The sequence below is a fragment of the Fomitiporia mediterranea genome, assembly GCF_000271605.1.
Source record: "Fomitiporia mediterranea MF3/22 unplaced genomic scaffold FOMMEscaffold_2, whole genome shotgun sequence".
NCBI lineage: Eukaryota > Fungi > Basidiomycota > Agaricomycetes > Hymenochaetales > Hymenochaetaceae > Fomitiporia > Fomitiporia mediterranea.
In genome coordinates, this window is record NW_006760387.1 from 1,418,159 (window position 1) to 1,439,621 (window position 21,463).

The window sequence follows — 21,463 nt, forward strand, 5'->3', positions numbered from 1 at the left end:
AAGGAAAAGATACTAGTACAGGACATACAAAACAAAGGAAACAGAAAGGGGGGAAGGACACAAATCCCACCCAAAATTAAATCCCAGCCCTATTAATTATAAAGCAAGTATTTTACAATAGTAGTAATACTGTTCAAGAAAGTATTACTTAGGAGGGACTGGATGTTAGGAATTGTAAAATACAGTAACTAAGTTTGGAAAAGCTTAACTCAAGACTTGGGACCAAGTAGTTTATATACAAAACTCTATTAGTCACAAGTCTAGAGATTGGCCAGATCAACTAGGCTACCTTTGTTGTCCTACTTAGTAAGAACTCCAGCTCAGCATTATTAACCTCTAATCATTACTAATGAGTAATCAATCTATTAGCAGAGAGAGGGGACAGGAAGGAGTAGGTACCAAGTCAGTTAGGAAAAGGTAACAAAACCTGAAGACAAGGTCTTTATCTCTCTAAGGTTAAACACATACTCTAGCACAGTATTACTTGATAACCTCAACTAAAGACAAGTCATTTAGAATGCTTGTATGGAGAGAGGATCTGGAAAGAGTATAGTGTCCAGAGTAAGAAGTATAAAGGAAAAGACTAGGAGAAAACCTGAAGAGATAAAAGGAAAATATTATACTTACTTAGAGAGAAACTATATAGTTAGCTAGGAACACTTTGTACAAAGACAAAGGACCATTAAAGCTAGTAAAGAGCTAGAGCCAATACTCTGAAGCTCTATACTTGAGGAGGACTAGTACTAGTGAAGGAAAGGGAACTGAGAGCTCTAAGGAGAGACTATAGGAAAGTAGTCTCCTTTATACACTTTACTCATATAGATAGGAAAGTAATAAAGTCATAAACATAAGGACTATATGAGGACAACATGAGGAATACATAAGACAATCTAGAACTTTAGTTATAAGTTCTATGATTGAATACAGAAGTATAAAGATAAGGCTAGAAGTTAATAAGGATAATTGTCTCCTAAACTAAGTCTATTAAAGAAGACTTAGGGAAAGATCTAGAACATTGGTTGTCAGTTCTAGGGTGTATACAAGACAGTCTAGAACTTTGGTTGTAAGTTCTAGGGGCAGTACAGAAGCACAGCCTTTTATATTACAAGAGTCATAAGGAGTCATTAGAAGTCATAATACTCTACCTTATAAGAAAGTGTGTTACAAACTAGTGTACAGGAAGTATAGGTTGAGTCAGACAGAGTCATAGGAACAATAGAGAGCTCCACTTCATGAGAAAAGCATTACACAGCTTACACAGCATAACTAGTCAGGAGGACTCATAAGGAGTCATTAGAAGTATGAGAGGAAGTATAGAAGACATAACAATACAGTAAAGGAGTTATTAGAAGATTAATCTAGGATACAAGAAGACACAAACTAGTGTTAGCAGATTAATAGAAGACACAAACCAGTGTAGCATACAGCCTAAAGGATTAGCCAGCTCTACTTCATAGGAACAATAGTGAAGGGAGTTACTAAAGTCACTAGAGTAACATTACTCTAGCAAAAGGTATATAAGGAGGCCAGTTTGGCCCTCAAAAGATAGTTTTATCAACTTAAGTTACCTAGTACTTGGAAGTACTTTACTACCAACCTACTAGGCTACACTTACAGCTTGACTAAAGTAGGACTCCTCTACCCTCTCACTCTACAAGTCTACAAGTCTTACCCTCTATACTCTATTCTGTTACTATTCCTAAGGATTAAGACTAGTAAAGTGAGTATATCTTACACTAAGCTTATTTCTAATCTGTTTAGTACTTTTGCTTTTTCTTGTAAAGCTTTCTATACTATACTAGAGACCTTGTTTAACTGTTTTCTAAGCTTCTGTTCTTTACTAGTTTGATAAGATAATTTTTGTTAGAACACTCTTAACTCCTCTTACTTGTTAGTTTCTGTTAACTGATAGGATACTAGATTTATTCTCTTTACAGACAGTTCTAGAGTTCCTAACCTTCTTTTCTTTATAGGTGGAGGTGTACTTCCTGTACTTTCTCCCCTTTTCCTTTTAACATATTTATTATATAATACAATGTTTTGTATTTTCCTTTTTACCTTCTGTATTTACTCTTCTCCTAGTCTTGTTTTATTCATTATGTCTAGGTCTGCAAATTTCTTGTCTACTTTAAAGGTAACTACTCTTACTTCATACTAAGAAAGAGTAGGTTCCTAGTATTAAGGTACTCTTAATAGTATTACTTTCTCTTCAGAAATAGTTACTTTGTCTAATAAAGTAGTTATTTCTTTGTCTGTATCTATATCTTTGTCTAATGAATATAGTCTTATACTAGATTCTGGTTATATGTCTAGTATAGTTCTTGAAGAGCTCTATTACAATTCCTGTATTGTTAAGCTTTTAATAGGTGTTACAAGTGTTAATACTAAAATAAGAGTTATAGAAGCTTTTCCTTTGCCTTTATCTTCTTTATTGTTTGAAAACCAAACACTTTCTAATCTACTACTATCTGATTCTGAATCTGATAGTATAAATGGTTTGTAGGATAATTTCTTTGTTTTGGTTTTCTTCATACTTCTAATTTGAGAGTATTCTTTTACATTTTTCTCTCTGTTTTGGTTCCTTTTCTTTTCCCAACTTTTACCTAGTAGTTTAATCTTTCCTGTACTACTTCTAACTTCTCCTGTTTAGTAATTAAACAAAGGCTTTACTTTGTTTAAATAGTTAGATCCTAATAAACACTTATTATTATAAGTGTCTATTATTACAAATTTGAACTATCTATTACTAATTCTAGTATTTAACCATGCCCAAATATTATACTTCCATCCTCCTTTATTAATTGTACTATTAGCATTTCTAACAATTACCCTAGGTTTGTCATTCTTCATAAGTTTTAACTTGAGGGCTTTAACTATTTTTAGTAATAAAGTGTTTAATCCTGTACCTGAGTCAAACATAGTCTTAATTGTTACTTACTGTCCTCTGTATAATATAATTGCTTTACAGGTAGAATAGAGTACTACTTGTACTGTCTAGTAGATTTTTGTTGGTTACTTTTCTTATAGAGTTTCTTTTACCTTTTTCTCTACACCTGAGTTTAAAGACTCTACTACCTTTAAACTCTGGATCAAAAATCCTCTCTACTTGATCCTTCTGTTTCCTCCTCTTTCTTAATGTAAGCTTCCTGTTCTTCAGGGATTACTGTGTTCCTTTTTGTGAACTTTCTGTTAGATTTATACTTTGGCCTTTTCTCTTAAGGATTTCTTCTAGTACAATTTCTGGTCATATGTCCTTTCTGCCTACATTGTATACTATTTCCCTACTTTTTGTTATCCTGTCAATTTCTATTAGTACTCTATAATAATTACTAGGAGGTTTGTATTCTTGTCTAAATGTTTTTGTGTGTACTATTTCTCTCTCTAGACTAAGAGCTGTGTCTGTCCATTTCTTGAATGTCTATTCTGTATAACTAGGGATAGTAACCAACTGTTGTAATTTGCTAGAGTTTAATCCATTTTTGTATAAATGAATTGTGACAGGATTGTTTCTAAGTGCTCCTAGTTTATACTCCTTAGGTAGGTAGGCTAATATTCTCTTGAATGTTTTATTGTATTCTATAATTGTTAGTTTTCCTTGTCTCAAATTGTGTATTTGAGTTTAAGCTGTCTCTATAGAATTATAGTATTTTCTACTTACTTCTCTTAGATCAGTTAAAAATGTTTCATAGTCTTTCCAGATTTCTGGAACTAAGCTTTTTCCTTCTGTCACAAATAATATAGTCTTTCTATTTATGTAACTTACTATTTTCCCTCTTAAGTATAAAATTACTGTTTCTACTTTATCCAAATCATTTGTAATGTTGTAATGTCCGAAGTGTATTGCTAGATTTGTTTTAAACACTTTTAAATCTTCCCCTTTCTGTCCTAAAAACTTTAGTAGTTTAAGATTAATTTTCCTTGTTCCCTCCATATTACTCTCTTTCTAGTTACTAGATTCTGAATTTAGTGTATAAGAGTCTGATAAACTTGACTCTAAACTGGTACTACTTTAATAGGCCTAGTACAACCAATTATAATAATCCTGTGTTAGTATTCCTTCTACTATAAAGGTATCTAGTAACATAGACTGTTTAATTTCTTTAACTATCTAGCCTTTCTGAGTAATAACTTCTGACTGACCTTAGAGGCTTCTAGGGGATCCTAGTAGACTATCTGGATGTTGTGTTTCAATTCTACTATACTCTTGAAATGTTTGGATTCCTCTCTGTATTGTGTTAACAAGCTCTTCTTCTTCAGCTAAAGAACCTAATAGTTCACTTTCTTGATTTTCTTAGATTGTGTCTTTCTAAGTAAAATGTTCTTGTCTCTAAGAGTATTGAGTATTAGAAGTACTTCCTTCTCTCCTATCACTTTATTGTTCCTCTCTACTAATATTTTGTAATATAGTAGTTAGGTTGAATTGTGACTATACTAACCTATTTAGGAATACTTGTACTATTCCTGATTCAACTAGTACTTCTTGTACTCTGTTAGTAAGGTTCTGTATTTTGTCCAAGATTTCCTGTAACTTTGTATAAATATTAAAAATATTCAAACTCTGTGTATCCAAATCTGATTGTATCCCTTCCAGCTTTTCTCCTTGTTGTTCTACTTATATAAGACTAGACAAGTATGTAATTTCCTCTTGTATAGTCCTATAATGTAAGTCTTAACTTTGATTAGACTTAATTATTCTGTTAAGACCTAAGAATTGTTATATTCAAGCCTTTGTCCTTGTAACTCAAAGACTATAATAAGTCCCTAATTTGTTTGAATAGGAGTAGCTAGAGTATGAACTTGTTCTCTGAGCCAATCTTGTACTGTTCCCTAATTGACTCTTCCTCCTACTCTAAGAATATATAGTAAAGAGTGTTCCTACAAGTAGTAGGAATATAAGAATAGTTAAGAGATTTGATAATAAAGGACTGTATAATAATAGGCTTCTGCCTGTGTCTAGTACTAATTGTTGTATGTATAGTGTTCTAGTCCTTTCCTTAATCTAATACAAAGCCACTTTTATAGCTTGTTAACCTTGTTTAGTATTATATTATAAAAGTTACTTACTTTTACAATATCTGGATATTCTTGTTCTAGTGTAAGTAATGTACTGTGTAACAAATTACAATGTTGTTATAATGTGTATAAGTAGCTTGAGTATCCTTGGATTTGTTCAATCCAAATTTGTTGATTGATAGAAGTGCCTATTATATAAGTAACAGTTAATACTACTCTTCCTTACTTGAAAGAGTCTAAGAGAATTTCCCCCTGTATCCAAAATAGTATTCCTTTAATACCTCCTAGTATTAACACTTGTTCCTGTGTGTAAGCTACTAAGTAATTAAGAACTAGTAGCACTTTTTAATTAATCTTTCTTTTCTTACTATAAAAGAAAGTTACTTATCTTAACAACTGTTCTAAGTAGTAGAGTAACTTGTCTACCTACTTTGAATACTAATTATTAAGGTTAGTTAATATTATAAAGTAAGTATTAGAGTTTATATACTTGTGTACTAGCTCTAGGTTTGAGTTCCTCTTAGTAGACTAGAGCTTTACTAGAATAGTAAAGATTTGTAACTAAGTTGGAATTTTATTAAAGTGTAAGATATACTTACTTTACTAGTCCTAATTCTTAGGAATAGTAACAGAATAGAGTATAGAGAGTAAGACTTGTAGACTTGTAAACTTGTAGACTTGTAGAGTGAGAGAGTAGAGGAGTCCTACTTTAGTCAAGCTATAAGTGTAGACTAGTAGATTAGTAGTAGAGTACTTCTAAGTACTAAGTAACTTAAGTTAATAAAACTATCTTTTGAGGGCCAAACTAGCCTCCTTATATACCTTTTACTAGAGTAATGTTACTCTAGTAACTTTAGTAACTCTCTTTACTGTTGTTCTTATAAAGTAGAGCTGGCTAATTCTTTAGACTGTATACTACACTAGTTTGTATCTTCTATTAATCTTCTAACACTAGTTTGTGTCTTCTTGTATTTTAGATTAATCTTCTAATGACTCCTTTACTGTATTGTTATATCTTCTATATTTCCTCTTATATTTCTAATAACTTCTTATGAGTTCTTCTGACTAGTTATACTGTGTAAGCTGTATAATACTTTTCTCATAAAGTAGAGCTTTCTATTATTCTATAGTCTTCTTATAACTCTGTCTGACTTGACCTGTACTTTCTATATACTAGTTTGTAATACACTTTCTTATAAGGTAGAGTATTATAACTTCTAATGACTCCTTATAACTTCTGTAATATAAAAGGCTGTACTTCTGTACTGTCTCTAGAACTTACAACCAAAGTTCTAGACTATCTTATGTATACTCTAGAACTGACAACTAATATTCTAGATCTTTTCCTAAGTCTTCTTTAATAGACTTAGTTTAGGAGACAATTATCCTTATTAACTTCTAGCCTTATCTTTATACTTCTGTATTCAATCATAGAACTTACAACTAAAGTTCTAGATTGTCTTGTGTATTCCTCATATTGTCCTCATATAGTCCTTATGTTTATGACTTCATTACTTTCCTATCTATATAGACAAAGTGTATATAAGAGACTACTTTCCTATAGCCTCTCCTTAGAGCTCTCAGTTCCTTTCCTTTACACTAGTACTAGTTCTCCTCAAGTATAGAGCTTTAGAGTACTAGCTCTAGCTCTTTACTAGCTTTAATAGTCTTTTGTCTTTGTACAAAGAGTTTCTAACTAACTATAGTTTCTCTTATAAGTAAGTATAATATTTTCCTTTATCTCTTTAGGTTTTCTCCTAGTCTTTCTCTACCATTCTCCTTACTTTAGACACTATACTCTTTCTAGATCCTCTCTCTATACAAGCATTCTAAATGACTTGTCTTTGGTTGAGATTATTAAGTAATATAGTGTTAGAGTATGTGTTTGACCTTAGAGAGATAAAGACCTTGTTTACAGGTTTTGTTACCTTTTCCTAACTGACTTAGTACTTACTCCTTCCTGTCCCCTCTCTCTACTAATGGATTGATTACTCATTAGTAATAATTAGAGGTTTATAATACTGAGCTGGAGTTCTTACTAAGTAGGACAACAAAGGTAGTCTAGAGATCTGGCCAATCTTTAGACTTGTAACTAATAGAGTTTTGTTTATAAACTACTTGGTTCCAAGTCTTAAGTTAGGCTTTCTAAACTTAGTTACTGTATTTTACAATTCCTAAGAGACCTTAGAATGAACAAAGAATGAAAGGGTGGACAAAGGAAAGGAGTAACAAGGTAGAGAGGGGTAGTAGTAGGAGTCACTGTAGGAGTCAACCTGTATTTAGTCTATATACTGTACACCTGAGAGACAGAAGTCCTGAGTTTCAGGACAGAAGGGTACAGAACTGGCAGAACTGAGGGTGTAAGAGTAGCAAACCATAACAATATGTACACTATTATGATTGCCCTGCTCTAGAAATAAGCTAGCAAAATAGCTCAACAGCTATTAGGTATTCAAATACTATTATATATGTACTCACTAATATGTATACTCATCTTTCATATCTTTTTTTATTTTATCATTCTACCCTATCTAATTTTTGCAAATATTAAAATGCAAGACAAATATTATTTCTAATGATTTTATCAAACATTCTCTTATCTTCCTAACTATATTAACTTCTTTGCAGATACAAGAGACCTTAGCAGAGAATGTCATTACTAGCTTTCTAGTACCTTATAAATAAGGTCATATCTATAATTACAGTTTCAAATGTCTGTTACATGTTCTTTCAAAGCAGTCCTACTAATACTATTACTTTAGGTACTTTAAAGTAAGTGCTTCATCTACAATTGTACTTATTGACTTAAGGAGTGTCAAAATTTCTGATGATTCATCCTCAGAGAGTGTGATAAGGTTTTGTATTTTTGTATCAATCACGTTTTCTGCTTTCTCTATAAGTTCTAGTTGGCTTGTCATGGCATTAATAAAGTTTGAGACAACTGTAGGGTGAACAGTGGCTTGTGTCTTGTCTTCTGAATGCTCTGATTCAGCCTTCGGATTTTCTGGCTTAGCTGTCAGCTTCTCTAATACCTCATTCAGACGATCAACAAGGCCTTTGACTTTCTCGTGTACACGTTTCACCTCGGCAAGGACGTCTACGTCACTCCGAGCTTCTACTCGCTGGACCGGTCCCTTCTGATTTAATTTGTTTACTGCACTATGAACCTTTTCCCAGAATTGTGCCATTTTGTCATCAGTGCTAGCATGAGCTGTAGAAGATGTGCTGGGTGCAGCATTGCTGGACGTCGACATTGTCTTTTCAGGGGATCGTTTAACTGATCTGGAGTGATGACTACGGCTTGTACGATGATGAAGAACTCCGGACTTTGACGGCCTGGAGCGCATGCTTGCCATATCTTCTATCAGTCAGAGGATTTCTCAATTGCAAATGTAGCTGCACACCAACATCATCACAAGATCTGGCTTAAATATCATCCCGGGGGCAGGCTCTCACAGTACAACTTTGCAAGCACATGCAATCATTTATCTAGTGCATTATTGTTGCTGAGTAATTCAGCCAAGCAGAGAAATCATAAGTAACTTGGCAGTCTTTAGAAACTGATTGACAAACTCTCATATGCGCACCATTACGATGGTCCTGCTCTGGCAATAGGCCAGAAAAGTAGCTCAATGGAACTGAATATCCGAATTGAACAAAGACTCATATGGGCTTGTTAACTGTTCCAGTGACTCATCACCATCAATGCCACATCTATGCGTCGTTTGCTCCAATTAATGTCCTTCCTTTCTTGACAAGGTGCATATTCACATTGCGAAGTAATATTATCAACTTGCTTCATATGGCAGGCATTGCAAACAACATGTGGCGAACCGTTTGTTACTTGGTTGGCAAGAGCCGAGTGGCACTTGTAACTTGTCTAAGGTATGGAACTTATTAAGCAAAACGATTGAACACTGAATTGAGTTGTCCTAGATATAACTTATACGTTTCCAACTTAGTTCATGTGTAAAGAGGAGCACAACAGTTACCAATGACTGACTTTTGTATGATACGATACGTCAATAAATACGTATTTTGGCGGATGAGCTGGAAATGCAATCTCGTCAACAAGAGCAGGAAAGATTATATGCAATGGAGGCAAGCAGTTTTCACAGTGAGAAAAAGATTAGCACGTTGAGTATACAGGACGCCGCAGAGAATGTTTGGATAGAAAAAAAATCTAACGGTCAAATGGTGCTACGGAAATGGATCTAGACAACTTGTTCTGTAACACCTTTCAATATCGCTGAAAAAATCAACAGAAGCAGTTTGTCTTGACAGTTTGAAAAAAATTTCAGTACTTGGGTTTGAATGGAAAGGCAAAGATTTAGACTTACAATTCAACAAAGTTTCGACCTGAAACCAGTAAAGATGTTTCACGTACGAATCTGCGAGGCATTAATGCCATCTGTTTTACCAGGTACAACGTCTTCGATGAACTTCACAAATTGCATCTTCCTAGTTTTCTCCAAGTCCTCATAGAATCGATCTACAGGCTCGCCCTTTGCATGACGCGGTGTCGCCATTGTACCCGTCTCTGGATTATACACAATCCAATCAAGCTTGTTCTGATAAACGGTACCGATAAGCCCATTAGAGAACTTGGTTATCTTGACGCATTTGAATAGGATGACATCGCCTTCGGAAGGGCCAGGCAGCTCGCGACCCAGACGAGACTTAGAAGTGAAGCAAGTAAGTTTGAACCCTCGGCCGGAGGTGTAGCTGTATGCGTCCGCGAGCGTCATGGTAACACAGAGATCTGACAGAGATATCCATGTAAGTAAATGCAACGGGATAAAGTATACTATACTATGAGTATGAATAGAAGACATACCACCGCTGACAGCTGTGGTCGGCGGCCTAACAATTTCAACAATGCCGACAACGGGTGTTGTCATTCCTTCGGTGAGTGTAGTGAGAGGAGGGCAAACATCGAACTAAATTATGGCATAAGTCAAGCTGAAGCTCGAAGTGGAGGTTTATTAAGTTAAAATACATGATCAACGTCATCCAAAGAAACTTCGTTTGCAGCCGTAGGGCTTGGTGAGTATGACCGTTCTTGGTCGTATGCTGCAGGCGTTGGATACGGCACACTCTTCGTAGTTCTGGGCGGTGTCATTGGGGCAGGGACTCCAGTCATGAATTCCTTGCAGTAACACCCTCCAAAGTGTTGTTGACCTATCGTTCATTTACACGTCATATATGTGAATAGGGGCTTGAGTGCATAAGTGGACGACGTACTTTGTCTGGTATTGATGACGATGCCATCTGGAATGCACACTCCACCACGAACCACTTGCATTACCATATCGCTGCTGAATATCAAAGAGAACGGCAACAAGGGCCCTCCACGTGAAACGAGTTCAGGAACAAGACGCGCATATTTCAGCGAGATTTTAATATGCTGATCAATAGTGAAGACAAAACGCGAAAGCTGGGAGCAGGTTATAAAGATTCGGATGGCTTCATCATGCTGCTTGTTGGACTCTGGCAGTCGTGCCAGTAGGATTTCAACCTCTTTCTGCGTACTGCGGGTCTCGTGCACTCGTCCCTCAATCCAGCCAATTTCAGTTTCATTGTCGTCCTTATAGTTTGCCGACGTGATAGCGAGCGTTACCTCAATTTCCGACCATGCTTTAGCAAATGACGGATCGTCGAAAAAGGCGATCGGTGATGCTTGCTTTGCTTTCATTGTCAAGTTCGCGATGGTGGATGGGGGTTAACAGACGAAGATATCTGCATAGGGGCGTTCTTCATCGCGGTTTTCATGGAAGCCGCAGCGCCAGCACAGGTACGTCATCAACGCGCGCTTTCACTCTTTACTTCGTACCACTACCCTCTCTGCTTCGAACTTGGTCACCCTGTATGTGGATACGTAGCCACAGCGCGTCATCAGCAATTCGATACGCCACCACGAAATTAATATTGGTCAAGCGTCGATATATGTACTTTCTGGGCGGCAGGACTGACAGGTACAAGCGAATCGTCTAGTCTATTTAGTGTGCCGCTGGCCAACAAGCGCCTTGCCTCTCTTTGTTCTGGCATGAAACGCAAATTGGGAAGACTCCATTTCACTGATAGGTGATCTTTCAAGATAACTACACTAGAGGGCAAACCTTTCCGAAAGGTGTCTAATAGGCCTACTGGAGAAACGACTATTTGGCTCAATAGACCGCCGAGTGGATCGACGGCTGATTACTGCATGTTCCTGGAGATTTATGATTTATTCGAGCACGATGACATGTCGGTTCGTCACCTTTGGCTGAGCATACCCGCTGGACAAACTCAACACGCTAGGCGCGGTAATTTAGACTGCCTCGTCTTACTTACAAAGCAGACTGATCGTATAACTCAGCTAGATTCCAGATGACATCCGTATATGGAACCTTCAAGAGGAAGACACAGATATTAGCTTCCGAAATTGGAATTTTAGGTGGCAATATTAACAGAACTCGTGAGCCTTGTTCTTCTCGTTCATGTGGTCTTGCAGAAGGAGTGTCTGGGCTTCTGAGCTGAAGTGTCCGCATGATTCGCGCGTCGTTATCCGCTCTGCATCACCGACCAGAATTGATTCGAAAAAATCGAGAATATTCAAAATCTGATGCGGCGCGGGTGCAATGGTCGACTAGGTGCTCAAAGTTCGTGAATTTCAATCCAGGCTGACTTGATTGATGTAGCAAAATGCCTAAGAAAATCAAGACTTTCTTGTGAATCGTCATATTGGATATCGACTGATGGGGATCCATTACGACTTAGACCCTAAAATGCAACAAACATTCCTAATTCTGATGAATGGGCGAGCCCGTTTCCACTTTGCTTACGTACGAAAGTACTAAACACCATGATGCAAGCTTCTTTTCTTCCATGGACAGCATGGCCTCAAACTCTTGCACTCTCTAACTCATAGAAATATGAGCGAGGCGCCTAGTATGACATTTCCCTCCCACCAACTCTCTGTTATTCGCGAGACGCAGCAGTTGACCTGAAATTTTGCAACCGCTGGCCGGAATCGGCTGCGGTCGTCGTGCGAATAAAGTGGGTAACTGCAAACACGAGTCGTGGAATTCCGAGACGCGTTCAAGCGATTGCCCTCGAAGGTAAGCGGAACCGGCACGGCGACATCGCACGAACCCCGCCAGATCAAGATCGGGCGGTAGAATCAGACCAAGTTGTCAGGGTTCCAGGCAAAATATAAACTGCACCTCAAATTCTTCTCCCGGTTTTCGTTTCTTCTCGTCTCGCTTTCGCCATGATGGTGGACAACACACTGCTCGAGGCTGCTATCTGCGGCGACGAAGAGACGTTCTGTCGGCTAATTCGTGGAGGCGAGGACGCGAATGCCGTCATTGGGGCGCTCGTCCTCGGTGCGGCAAGGTTTGTTTGAAATTTCAGTGATAATTGTCGCGTGCATTGACGCGTCGTGCATTGCAGTCTCGATGAACTAGACACGTCGCACGCTCAAGCCAGTGTTCCTGGTCGTCTGGCAATTCTATATTTCCTACTTGAAACACACGCTCTTTCCTTGTACGTGCTAAATGCGGCTCATACCTCTCTGAAGGGTTTGACGCCCCTGGGTATGGCGGCGTATCTTAATCGATTGGACTTCGTTACACTTCTGTTGGAGAAAGGTGACGGTCTTGTACTCATAGATGCGGTGGACAGCCAAAGGGCTACTCCAATCATGTGTGCGTCTAGAAGTAAACTAACTATCCACGGAAGGACAGCAAGACTGATGTGTTTTTGCAGACGCTGCTCGTGATGGCCATACCGAAATTGTGCAATACCTTGTGAGTCTCTCCGTTATCACGAACGTCTTCAGGGGAGCTCACCCCTATTTCGTTTGGTCGCTCAGATCCGTCATGGAGCGCGAATAAGTGCTACGGATTGCTATCATCGTTCCGTTTTATTCTGTTCTATAGCCTCTCCACAGTGTCTATGGTTGTGCGAGTCAAATATCCGGCTTGAGAGAGCGCAGTCTTTATTAGTGAGTCCCTAAACATGCCTGAAGATAAACTGCTGACAGCAGTGTTCGTTATTAGTCCCATAAAACAAAGCGGCACTTGAAGCTCACGTTACAGCTCGACGCCAGCGAATATATCTCCCTTGCATGCATGTACCAACAACATGATAGTCGACCATTGGCTCTCGATATCGATTCCCAAGTTATACACCTGGTTACTGCCGTTGCTTCTTCCGATCCTTCAGCTGTACACTCCTTACTCTTTCCTTCATATTACTCTCAGGAGCCGTATATACCAATTCCAGCTCCTGTAAACCTCCCTGACGAGAACGGGTGGTCGCCAATACACTACTGTGTCGTAGCGCCGCGGCCGAGCACAGCTGTGCTTGACGCACTATATTTGGCTGGCGCGGACCTCACGCTTTATACGGTTGACAATACGATGACACCGTTGCATGCTCTTGCTCGGTTCGGTGGTGCCATAAGTAGTGGCTCATCTCGTCTGTATGCGTTCATTATACATCTCGTACGTGACCTCGGAGCCCGGCTCGATGCTATCGACCTGAATGGCGAGACATGTATTCATCTTACCGCACGTTATGGTCGTTGCTCGGATGTCCTTATGGCGTTCCTGGAGTGCGACCCCGACGGGACAACAGTTAAGATAAAGAACAATGACGGGTAAGAGAAGATTAAAACATCTTGCTAAAAGATAATGCCCTTACAAATGCGATAGGAAAACCGCATATGAGGTAGCGAAGCCCGAGTTTCGATCAATTTTCGAGCGGGACAGTGATTTGCTGCGTCCTGATTCGGCTGCATCCTCGAGGACCGTTAGACCATCCGATTCAAGTTCTTTACTGGCAATGAGCCGGTCGACCGATTCATCAAGTTCTCCAGATTCGGACGAGGAACACATGCCAGAAGAACAGTTCCCTTTCATTATTTCACGCGAAAAGGAGAACTTACGACGCACGGTTATGAATCCCATTGGCGCGCGACAACTCCTTGATGATCTGGACTGCCTTTCTGAGCAACTGCAGGTAATGCAGATGCGAGAAACAGGCAGAACGGCCAAATTGAAGGAACGTGTTGACGTTGCCGAGCTAGACGAACTTCTGCATTGCAGCCGTCAAAATGGTTCAGAACTTCTGGAGCGCTTCCGACAGCTCATCGATGCGGAAATTGATGATTTACATGCTGCACAGGATGTCCATACTTCTTTGCAGCTGCTTATTTCGCGCCTGGAGCAGAGGATATACGAGGACGAGGAAGGAAGGCGTGCAGCGACCCCGTCATTGGCGTCGGTTCGAAGGTCATCTGGAACACCCTCTCTCACCATGTCAGGTTCATCATCGGCCGTTTCTTTGACTTCACTTGCGGATCTCGCTGCGCTTGTCACTCCTACAGGTTCTCCTCGTGCTAATGCACATGATCTGTCGACACCAAAGGCAGAAGCTGTGCAACGGAAAAGTATTACTGAGGAGTCGGAGATCGACTTTGCGTGTGCGCTTTCGACGGGGAATAATCCACGCATTAGGCGTTTGTCGACAATCTTTTCCGTGGCCCCGAATACGTCCTCGCACATCGAAGTAAACTCGCCGTTAGAGGCCGGCGTTAACCTTGTCTCTATTCCTCCTGTACGCGCTCCTGAAGTACGAGACGCTGGTTCGCAGCTACAGACATTGGGATCCTGTGGGTATGAATCATGGCTTGACCCGTACGTGCGACGTGCGAACTCGGATATCTTAAAAGCGCATCTCGCAAATCTTCTGGAGATTGAACAGATGTTATTTGGAAAGGAAGACAGGGAACGAGAGGAGGTGCCCAGCCCTGGATCTGTAGGAGGTGAAGATGACAACGCGTGCTGGAGGGAAGGCGTTGAAGGCGTCGAGACCTTGCAAGAGGAGGATGGAAATTTCTTGGAGATGTTTGATGGTGATGAGGAAGGGCTGGGTGGAGTGGAAAGGAAGGGAAATATGCACGATGATGCTGACGAGTTCTTGGACCTGTTTAGCTCTCATGAAAGCAACGACTCGGATGTCGAGTATACTCCAACGTTTAGGGCAACGCAAGAAGCCAAAACTTGTTCGGACGCGAGTTCTTACTCTGCTTTAGACATTCTGGAGATCGCCAGGCACGAACTTTCCACAGTGGAAGAGGCTATGTTTACTGTAAGTGGATCATTTCTTCCATTTGTATGACAAGTCTTCATGTCTCGTCTTAATGCAGGCTTGTCGTTCAATCGAATCTGCCCAGCGATATATTAGCCAAGCGGAATGCCTCACGAGTAACATATTCCAGAAGATGGAGCATACGGCACAGGCAACGCGTCTTGCGAATGCTCTGAATGATCTTTGCATCGATGAGATCACCACGGACTATAGTCGAGAGCGAGGTGGAATGCCAAGCAATATAAGCCACGCGCACACTCCTACGACCTCGCCAGTCTTACAGCGTAGGCCAGCTTTCTCCAACATGAATTCAAACACTTTTACAGACTCGCGTGCATTCCCTCTTCCTCCACCTCCGTCTCGCTACCTTCGAGAGAGTGATCGTAAACCATCGGTGCAATCACTCATGTTGATGGCTTCACCCTTTCCTACTCCAGATACACCTGACGATGAGATACTCGCCCTCCGCCGAGTTCTAGTGCGCAAGATTCCTCTCTGGCTGGATGCAACGGCGTACGACGTGGATAAGGCCGGATCGTGGGTCGGAATTGTCCAGGCCATCGTGCATAACATCCAACGTAATCGGCTATGATTTATTTGCCAGGCAACCGGCTGCCACTCTGCTTGCCAACTGCTTCCGTACCTTTCGTTTCGGATTTCTCGTTTCCGGCATCTTCCTTCGTGTTCCGCATGGTTTTTCCCGGATCTTCATTTGCCCCCTGTATCTTTGGAAACTTGCAATTTGTATCTCATAACGTACATATGTCTTACAACTTGGCGCTTTGTCATTCCTTCTCATGCTCTCATATTCGCTTTAGCGTTGTCCAGTCGCTCGTTTTTTTTATTACTTTCAACGTTATTGGATCGATGCATAGTAAAACAAAGTAGTTTATTTGCCATGTAATTGTTCTTGGAAAAGTACTCATTCTGCTAGTACATTAGTGTACTACTAATTATCTATCGCATTAGACAGATGGGACACGCTTTTGCAGTATGTTGTTGATTGTTGTAGGGGTATTAGCTAGCTAGAAAGGACATGTTCTGCATTTGATTTTTGTCTGGGTGTGATGACGTGGAACGCCATGCTCTGTGTTGGTTGGGTAATGCAGTGATCGGCAATTCATGTGTGCGTCACGGGAACTCACAATCACATGCCAAGTGATGCTCCTCTCTGGATCTTGACCTGAAGACTGTGATAAATAGACAGGCCAATCGGACACCCGGCATATCTTATTCTTAACCTTCATCTTCACCGCACTCTGTCTCTCTTAAACATTTAGAAAGCGACTGAGCAGTCTCATCGACTCGACATCTTTGCAACGCAATGGCATCTACTGAGCTCAAGACGTTCACCCGTGAGGAGGTCGAGAAGGTATGTTCTTCTTGTCGTCTCGATAAATGCCTCGTGCCTGACTGGACGTGCGTTGGGATAGCACAACACACCGGATGATTTGGTATGTTCCTTGTATGGGTGTAGACGTGACGCTGATTACTTTGTTTTGTGGCACTAGTGGGTCATCATCGACTCGAAGGTGTACAATCTCTCGAGGTTCAAAGACTTACATCCAGGTGGTATCTCCGTCTTACTGGACCCAGAAATTGGTGCGTGTCGCTTTTACTGTCCCACCTTGCGGCATCTTAAACGTGCACTGATACCGTGCTCTTCATTTTCCTAACCATTGATCAGCCGGACAAGACGCAACAGAAGCGTTCTTCGGGCTTCATCGCCACGAGGTGCTTCTGCGGCCGCAATATAAGCGATTGCAGGTTGGTGTTATTGGAGGTGAGGAAGAGCAAATCACGCCGCCCGTCGCTGGTGCGCTCAGCAAGGTTCCGTATGCGGAGCCTGCGTGGTTGAGTGAGGGCTTTCATAGTCCGTATTACAAGAAGGTGCGTCAGTTCTTGATAGATTTTGGGGAGTAAATCTGACTTGACGATGCTTCATGGCAGTCGCATCGTGAGCTGCAAAAGGCGATGCGGACGTTCGTTGATGAGATCATCTTTGAGGATGGACAGGTGCATTGACAGAAATTCATTGTTAAATACCTATCCAACGTGTCTTACTCCTTTACACTTTTCCCTTTCATTTAGGCTCGGGAAGCCGATGGCAAACGACCTAGCCAGCATGTAATTGACAAAATGGCGTACGTTGTTTCACCTTACGTAACTGCTCGATGATTGATGTTTTACTTTAGGGAGGTGGAGCTCCACGCAATGCGAATGGGACCTGGGAAGCATCTGAAGGGTCGCACATTATTCGGCGGCGTTGTAAACCCAGAGGAGGTAGGAATCTACAATTATCAACCATACAGGGTTTTGATTGAATTTTTGTGATCGTAGTTTGATTATTTCCATGAGGTATTTTTAATTTCATTTACTTGTTCAATCTTGTTATCTAATATCCTTATTTAGCTTATTATCACCCAAGAACTTGTACGAGTTGGTGCACGAGGATATGGAGATGGTGAGTTCTGGGCTTGCCATGTTGTTATCGCGTTTTGTGCTTATGCTTTCGATTAAGGTCTTTTGGGAGGCAAAGTCATTGGCTTGCCGCCGGTACTCAACTTCGGATCTCCTGAGCTGAAGGCCAAGGTCATTCCAGAAGTATTATCTGGAAAGAAGTTCATCTGCCTCGCTATTTCGGAGGCTCATGCAGGAAGCGATGTTTTTGGGCTGCATACTACGGCAACGAAGTCTGAAGATGGGAAGTTCTGGATTGTGAATGGAAATAAGAAGTGGATTACAAACGGAGTGTAAGTCTGGTATTGAAGCTTCCGATGAGCTGCTTCTGACCTCTTTATTTGTCAGGTTTGCGGACTAGTGAGTTCTATTAGAAAAGCAAAAACTACCATAGTTGCTAATGCATTGCCCCAGCTTCACAACCGGATGTAAAACAGACGTGAGTCGATTTGGTAATTCCTGTACCATTTATGATCCTCACCTTTGTCTGTGTCCTTCAGAACGGTTTCACTGTCCTTCTCATTCCACGAACTGAAGGCGTTGAGACGAAGCAAATCAAAACGAGCTATTCGTCTACAGCGGGGACGGCGTACATCACATTTGACAACGTCAAGGTTCCCGTAGAGAACACGCTAGGTGAAGAGGGTGCAGGAATCTATGTCATGCTCAGCAACTTCAACCACGAACGTTGGGTGATGTGTTGTAGTTCTGCTCGTAGCCAGCGACTTATTATCGAGGAGTGTCTCAAGTACGTTACTATACTTCCTTGATTTGGCCTCTGTCTTTTAACTAAACATTTTTTCGCAGATGGGCAACTCAGCGCAAGGTATTCGGCAAACCGCTCATTAGCCAAGCTGTCGTCCGAGCAAAGATTGCTGGCATGATCTCGCGTGCGGAGGCTATCCAGGCATGGTTAGAGAATGTAACTTACCAAATGTGCAACATGGCGTATAAAGAGCAAGCGCAGAAGCTCGCTGGGTAAGTCTCATTGGACAATACTTTCCACGTGGTGGATGATGCTTACTGAGGCTATTTCTTGTTCCGTGTTAATGTAGACAAATCGCGTTCTTGAAATCGTTTAGTACACGCTCCGCACAGGAGACCGCACAAGATGCCGTTCAGGTCTTCGGAGGGCGAGGGATTACGCAGACTGGGATGGGCAGGTTCATAGAACACGTAAGTTTACTTCGTTTCCCTCTGTAATCGTAATTGGATTTACTCTGTTATGACAGTACTACCGCACCGTTCCATTCGACGCACTACTTGGTGGTGCAGAGGATGTACTTGGTGACCTTGGTGTTCGCCAAGCAATCCGTGCCATGCCCAAGGACGCGAAGCTATAGTCGAAGAAACATGTCTTACAATTGCAGACTAGCATATTCTTCGAGCTAAGAGCTGAGGAGCAGGTAATCGTATCTGTATTTTTGGATTGGTATTGTTGGCACGAACACGAACATGAGGTAGAGTTTTCGTACCTTACCTTACAGTACTTTTGTGTTTTTATTATTACGTACATATACAAAATAGCTTAAAATGAATTCTGTGTACAACTTTGGAGGACAATCGCCTGTTCTTGCAGTAGGGGAAGGTGAGAGTGAATTATGCTGTCCAATTTATAGCGCGTAATTTGCTGGACTGGATCAGTGGTTGCTAAGGATTTATGCCACCTTCATCATAAATGGAATTTGGAGGTTTGAGATAACCTGTTCTTTTGCAATCATATTGTTATCTGTGTCAGTTATACAAGTAGCCAAGTTCGTGGGTTTGCTCTTAAATTGAATTTTTCTATATGACGAAGATAATTCATGCGTTCTTGTGTGATCAGGCATCTGGCACCAGAGCTTTTCTCAATTTTATTTTGTTTATCCAGTATGAACGCCGAGACTATAATGGATCTCGTTGTTGGTCTCTACAATATCCAAGTTTATAATGTGGTATCCTTAAGATTAAAAAAGACAAAACATTTTCTTTCCGGCAAAGTCTGGTCCTTACGCCACGTGATACCAAATTATAATGCGTGAATCACGACGACAGACCAGTTCTTCTGGATGGACTTAAGTACATACCAAATCGCTCAAGTCCACAACGCGTACTAATTATTCCCACTGATGTATAGCGTTCCAACTCTCACCCGAAGACATTACGTTCTAAACATTGATTACGCGTTACAGGATAAACCAATCGACAATGACATAGGAGGCATCCCCATGTTGAAAACGTGAATATTCTTCAAAGTCATCCTGTCGTGCCAAACATGTACGTAAAAATTTTCGAGAAAGAGGTAGGGAACCAAAATAGGAAGCTCAAATTCTGCTCAGCAGTGCCACTGCGAAGGGTATCGCCAAAGTTATTCCAGGGATGCTATATCTTAGGGAACTCGCGCTGGGTAATCCACCGAGGCCGGGAATCGGAACGTCTCCAGACGAAGGCAAATCGCCTCCTGAGGCTTCAGTGGGCTCGGGAAAAGTGGCAGTTGTTATTGCCGAACGGGTCGTTGTCCGACTTGACGCCGTTACTGTACTTTGTGGCAAGCTTCCAGGAGTAGCACCAGCTGTGCTCACGATAATCCCGGTATAGCTTAGATCTTGAGTAGTAGTTTCAACTCCTACACCGAGACGCTCTGTGCAGATCATGTCGACGTTGTTAATTCCGCATTGAACTTCGTACGATAACGTGATGGACCCGTCAACAGCATCGCCGCCTTTAGAGATGTGCGTCGCGTCCTGGGCCACCGTTACTGAAAGATAGGTAGTAGCCTCAGTATAGGATTGGAACAGAAGAGACTGAGAATACGTACAGGTATAACCTGTGTCAAAACCATAAAATGTGCCGGAGACGAGGTACGTCGTGCCCTGTGCACCTGTTCCAATTACTAGGCCTTTCGCGCTAGGTTCTTCGAAAAGGTATTCGGCGTCGACCAATTCAGCAAGGGATACTTGTGCCCGTGCAACTGTGAAGGAGTTGGGCTTGTGAGGATCAGTAATCCTTCTCCAACACAGATCAATCTCACCATTAGCAACTCCAAGGAATAGCAAGAGCAATGCGATCATGTTTCTTTCTACGCCTAGTAAGCAAGTTCTCGCGTTCATCCAAGCTCGTACTGTAACATGATCCCTCTTTTCAATTTTTTCACACAGACACAACCACACATTATTTCAACTATAAAATCAGTATATACGTAGATTACTATATAAAAAACGTACTTCTCTTTTCAAAAAAATTTTTACGATTTTTTTTGAGGTAGGAAGGGTGGGGATCCCTCTTTTCAATTTTTGTCACAAAATGTCACACATAATTCAATACGTGCAAGCCTTGCAAATGCACTGCATTGCTGTATCACTTCAGCACAATTGTCACGTTTTTGTCACTCTCAAACAATCTTTCTACAATTTTAATTCACAACAACCAGTATACTACTTAGAAATTATACTAAGAGTACTCTTGTATATACATAAGAAATACATAGTATAACTGTAACAAGAAGTGCACTAATAAAATTAACAGAGCTAATTATAATTGATGCTACCATTGTAAAAAAGTGGTATTTACCAATTTTTAATTCCTTCATTGATTTTTTTTCAGAAAAAAAGACATAATATGTTTTCTATAGTACAAATGCACTTTCTTGAATTTTTTGGTGGTGTCAGGTACTATGGATGGTGTGCAAATGCAAAAATTGAAAAGAGGGATATCTTGAAAAAAATTGAAAAGAGGGATCACGTTACAGTACTCTTGCGTAGGTGTCGAAGACGACTCACGGCTGGGGGGCGCCGACTGCCGTGTGCCTGAGGCGTCTAACAAATGAGGCTTTTATCCAATTGCTTGTTTTTATCTTGTTATAGATTCCATGAAA

The 21,463-nt window shown here is 40.8% G+C and overlaps 6 protein-coding genes across 6 annotated transcripts; 3 read left to right on the forward strand and 3 right to left on the reverse strand.

Annotated features, from left to right (window-relative positions):
* Positions 1-7,766: 7,766 nt before the first annotated feature.
* FOMMEDRAFT_25711 (uncharacterized protein) lies at positions 7,767-8,267 on the reverse strand (the record flags this gene model as incomplete). The annotated part of the gene is made up of 1 exon (XM_007262634.1): positions 7,767-8,267. The coding sequence occupies one exon, from the start codon at positions 8,265-8,267 to the stop codon at positions 7,767-7,769; it is 501 nt and encodes a 166-aa protein (XP_007262696.1).
* Positions 8,268-9,062: 795 nt separating this feature from the next.
* FOMMEDRAFT_16998 (uncharacterized protein) lies at positions 9,063-10,720 on the reverse strand. The gene is made up of 5 exons (XM_007262635.1): positions 10,258-10,720; positions 10,013-10,194; positions 9,851-9,953; positions 9,354-9,775; positions 9,063-9,289 (listed from the first exon to the last, which is right to left on the reverse strand). The coding sequence occupies exons 1-4, from the start codon at positions 10,706-10,708 to the stop codon at positions 9,393-9,395; spliced, it is 1,119 nt and encodes a 372-aa protein (XP_007262697.1). The 5' UTR covers positions 10,709-10,720; the 3' UTR covers positions 9,063-9,289; positions 9,354-9,392.
* Positions 10,721-10,783: 63 nt separating this feature from the next.
* Positions 10,784-11,618, forward strand: FOMMEDRAFT_151699 (uncharacterized protein; the record flags this gene model as incomplete). Its single annotated transcript, XM_007262636.1, has 4 exons — positions 10,784-10,807; positions 11,111-11,318; positions 11,383-11,449; positions 11,507-11,618. 4 exons carry the CDS (start codon positions 10,784-10,786, stop codon positions 11,616-11,618), a joined length of 411 nt encoding a protein of 136 aa, XP_007262698.1.
* Positions 11,619-12,265: 647 nt separating this feature from the next.
* On the forward strand, positions 12,266-15,742 carry FOMMEDRAFT_151700 (ankyrin; the record flags this gene model as incomplete). The annotated part of the gene is made up of 7 exons (XM_007262637.1): positions 12,266-12,390; positions 12,448-12,701; positions 12,763-12,803; positions 12,869-13,000; positions 13,056-13,657; positions 13,713-15,150; positions 15,209-15,742. The coding sequence occupies 7 exons, from the start codon at positions 12,266-12,268 to the stop codon at positions 15,740-15,742; spliced, it is 3,126 nt and encodes a 1,041-aa protein (XP_007262699.1).
* Positions 15,743-16,370: 628 nt separating this feature from the next.
* On the forward strand, positions 16,371-19,135 carry FOMMEDRAFT_117246 (acyl-CoA dehydrogenase NM domain-like protein). Its single transcript, XM_007262638.1, has 16 exons — positions 16,371-16,522; positions 16,584-16,604; positions 16,662-16,752; positions 16,838-17,040; positions 17,101-17,166; positions 17,242-17,294; positions 17,346-17,433; positions 17,491-17,508; positions 17,563-17,614; positions 17,672-17,903; positions 17,959-17,970; positions 18,025-18,049; positions 18,111-18,358; positions 18,418-18,588; positions 18,666-18,786; positions 18,843-19,135. The coding sequence occupies exons 1-16, from the start codon at positions 16,475-16,477 to the stop codon at positions 18,951-18,953; spliced, it is 1,560 nt and encodes a 519-aa protein (XP_007262700.1). The 5' UTR covers positions 16,371-16,474; the 3' UTR covers positions 18,954-19,135.
* Positions 19,136-19,913: 778 nt separating this feature from the next.
* On the reverse strand, positions 19,914-20,660 carry FOMMEDRAFT_25715 (uncharacterized protein; the record flags this gene model as incomplete). The annotated part of the gene is made up of 2 exons (XM_007262639.1): positions 19,914-20,347; positions 20,408-20,660. The coding sequence occupies 2 exons, from the start codon at positions 20,658-20,660 to the stop codon at positions 19,914-19,916; spliced, it is 687 nt and encodes a 228-aa protein (XP_007262701.1).
* Between the last annotated feature and the right edge of the window lie 803 nt (positions 20,661-21,463).

Bases quoted from the DNA above. Each gene is read 5' to 3' on its own strand.
- FOMMEDRAFT_117246 (XM_007262638.1), top strand. From the start codon at position 16,475: ATGGCATCTACTGAGCTCAAGACGTTCACCCGTGAGGAGGTCGAGAAG. The intron at 16,605-16,661 runs GTATGTTCCTTG...TTGTGGCACTAG, and splicing joins ACAACACACCGGATGATTTG to TGGGTCATCATCGACTCGAA. The intron at 17,167-17,241 runs GTGCATTGACAG...CCTTTCATTTAG, and splicing joins TCATCTTTGAGGATGGACAG to GCTCGGGAAGCCGATGGCAA.
- FOMMEDRAFT_16998 (XM_007262635.1), bottom strand. From the start codon at position 10,708: ATGAAAGCAAAGCAAGCATCACCGATCGCCTTTTTCGACGATCCGTCA. The intron at 10,195-10,257 runs GTACGTCGTCCA...AATGAACGATAG, and splicing joins CGTCATCAATACCAGACAAA to GTCAACAACACTTTGGAGGG. The intron at 9,776-9,850 runs GTATGTCTTCTA...TATCTCTGTCAG, and splicing joins GACCACAGCTGTCAGCGGTG to ATCTCTGTGTTACCATGACG.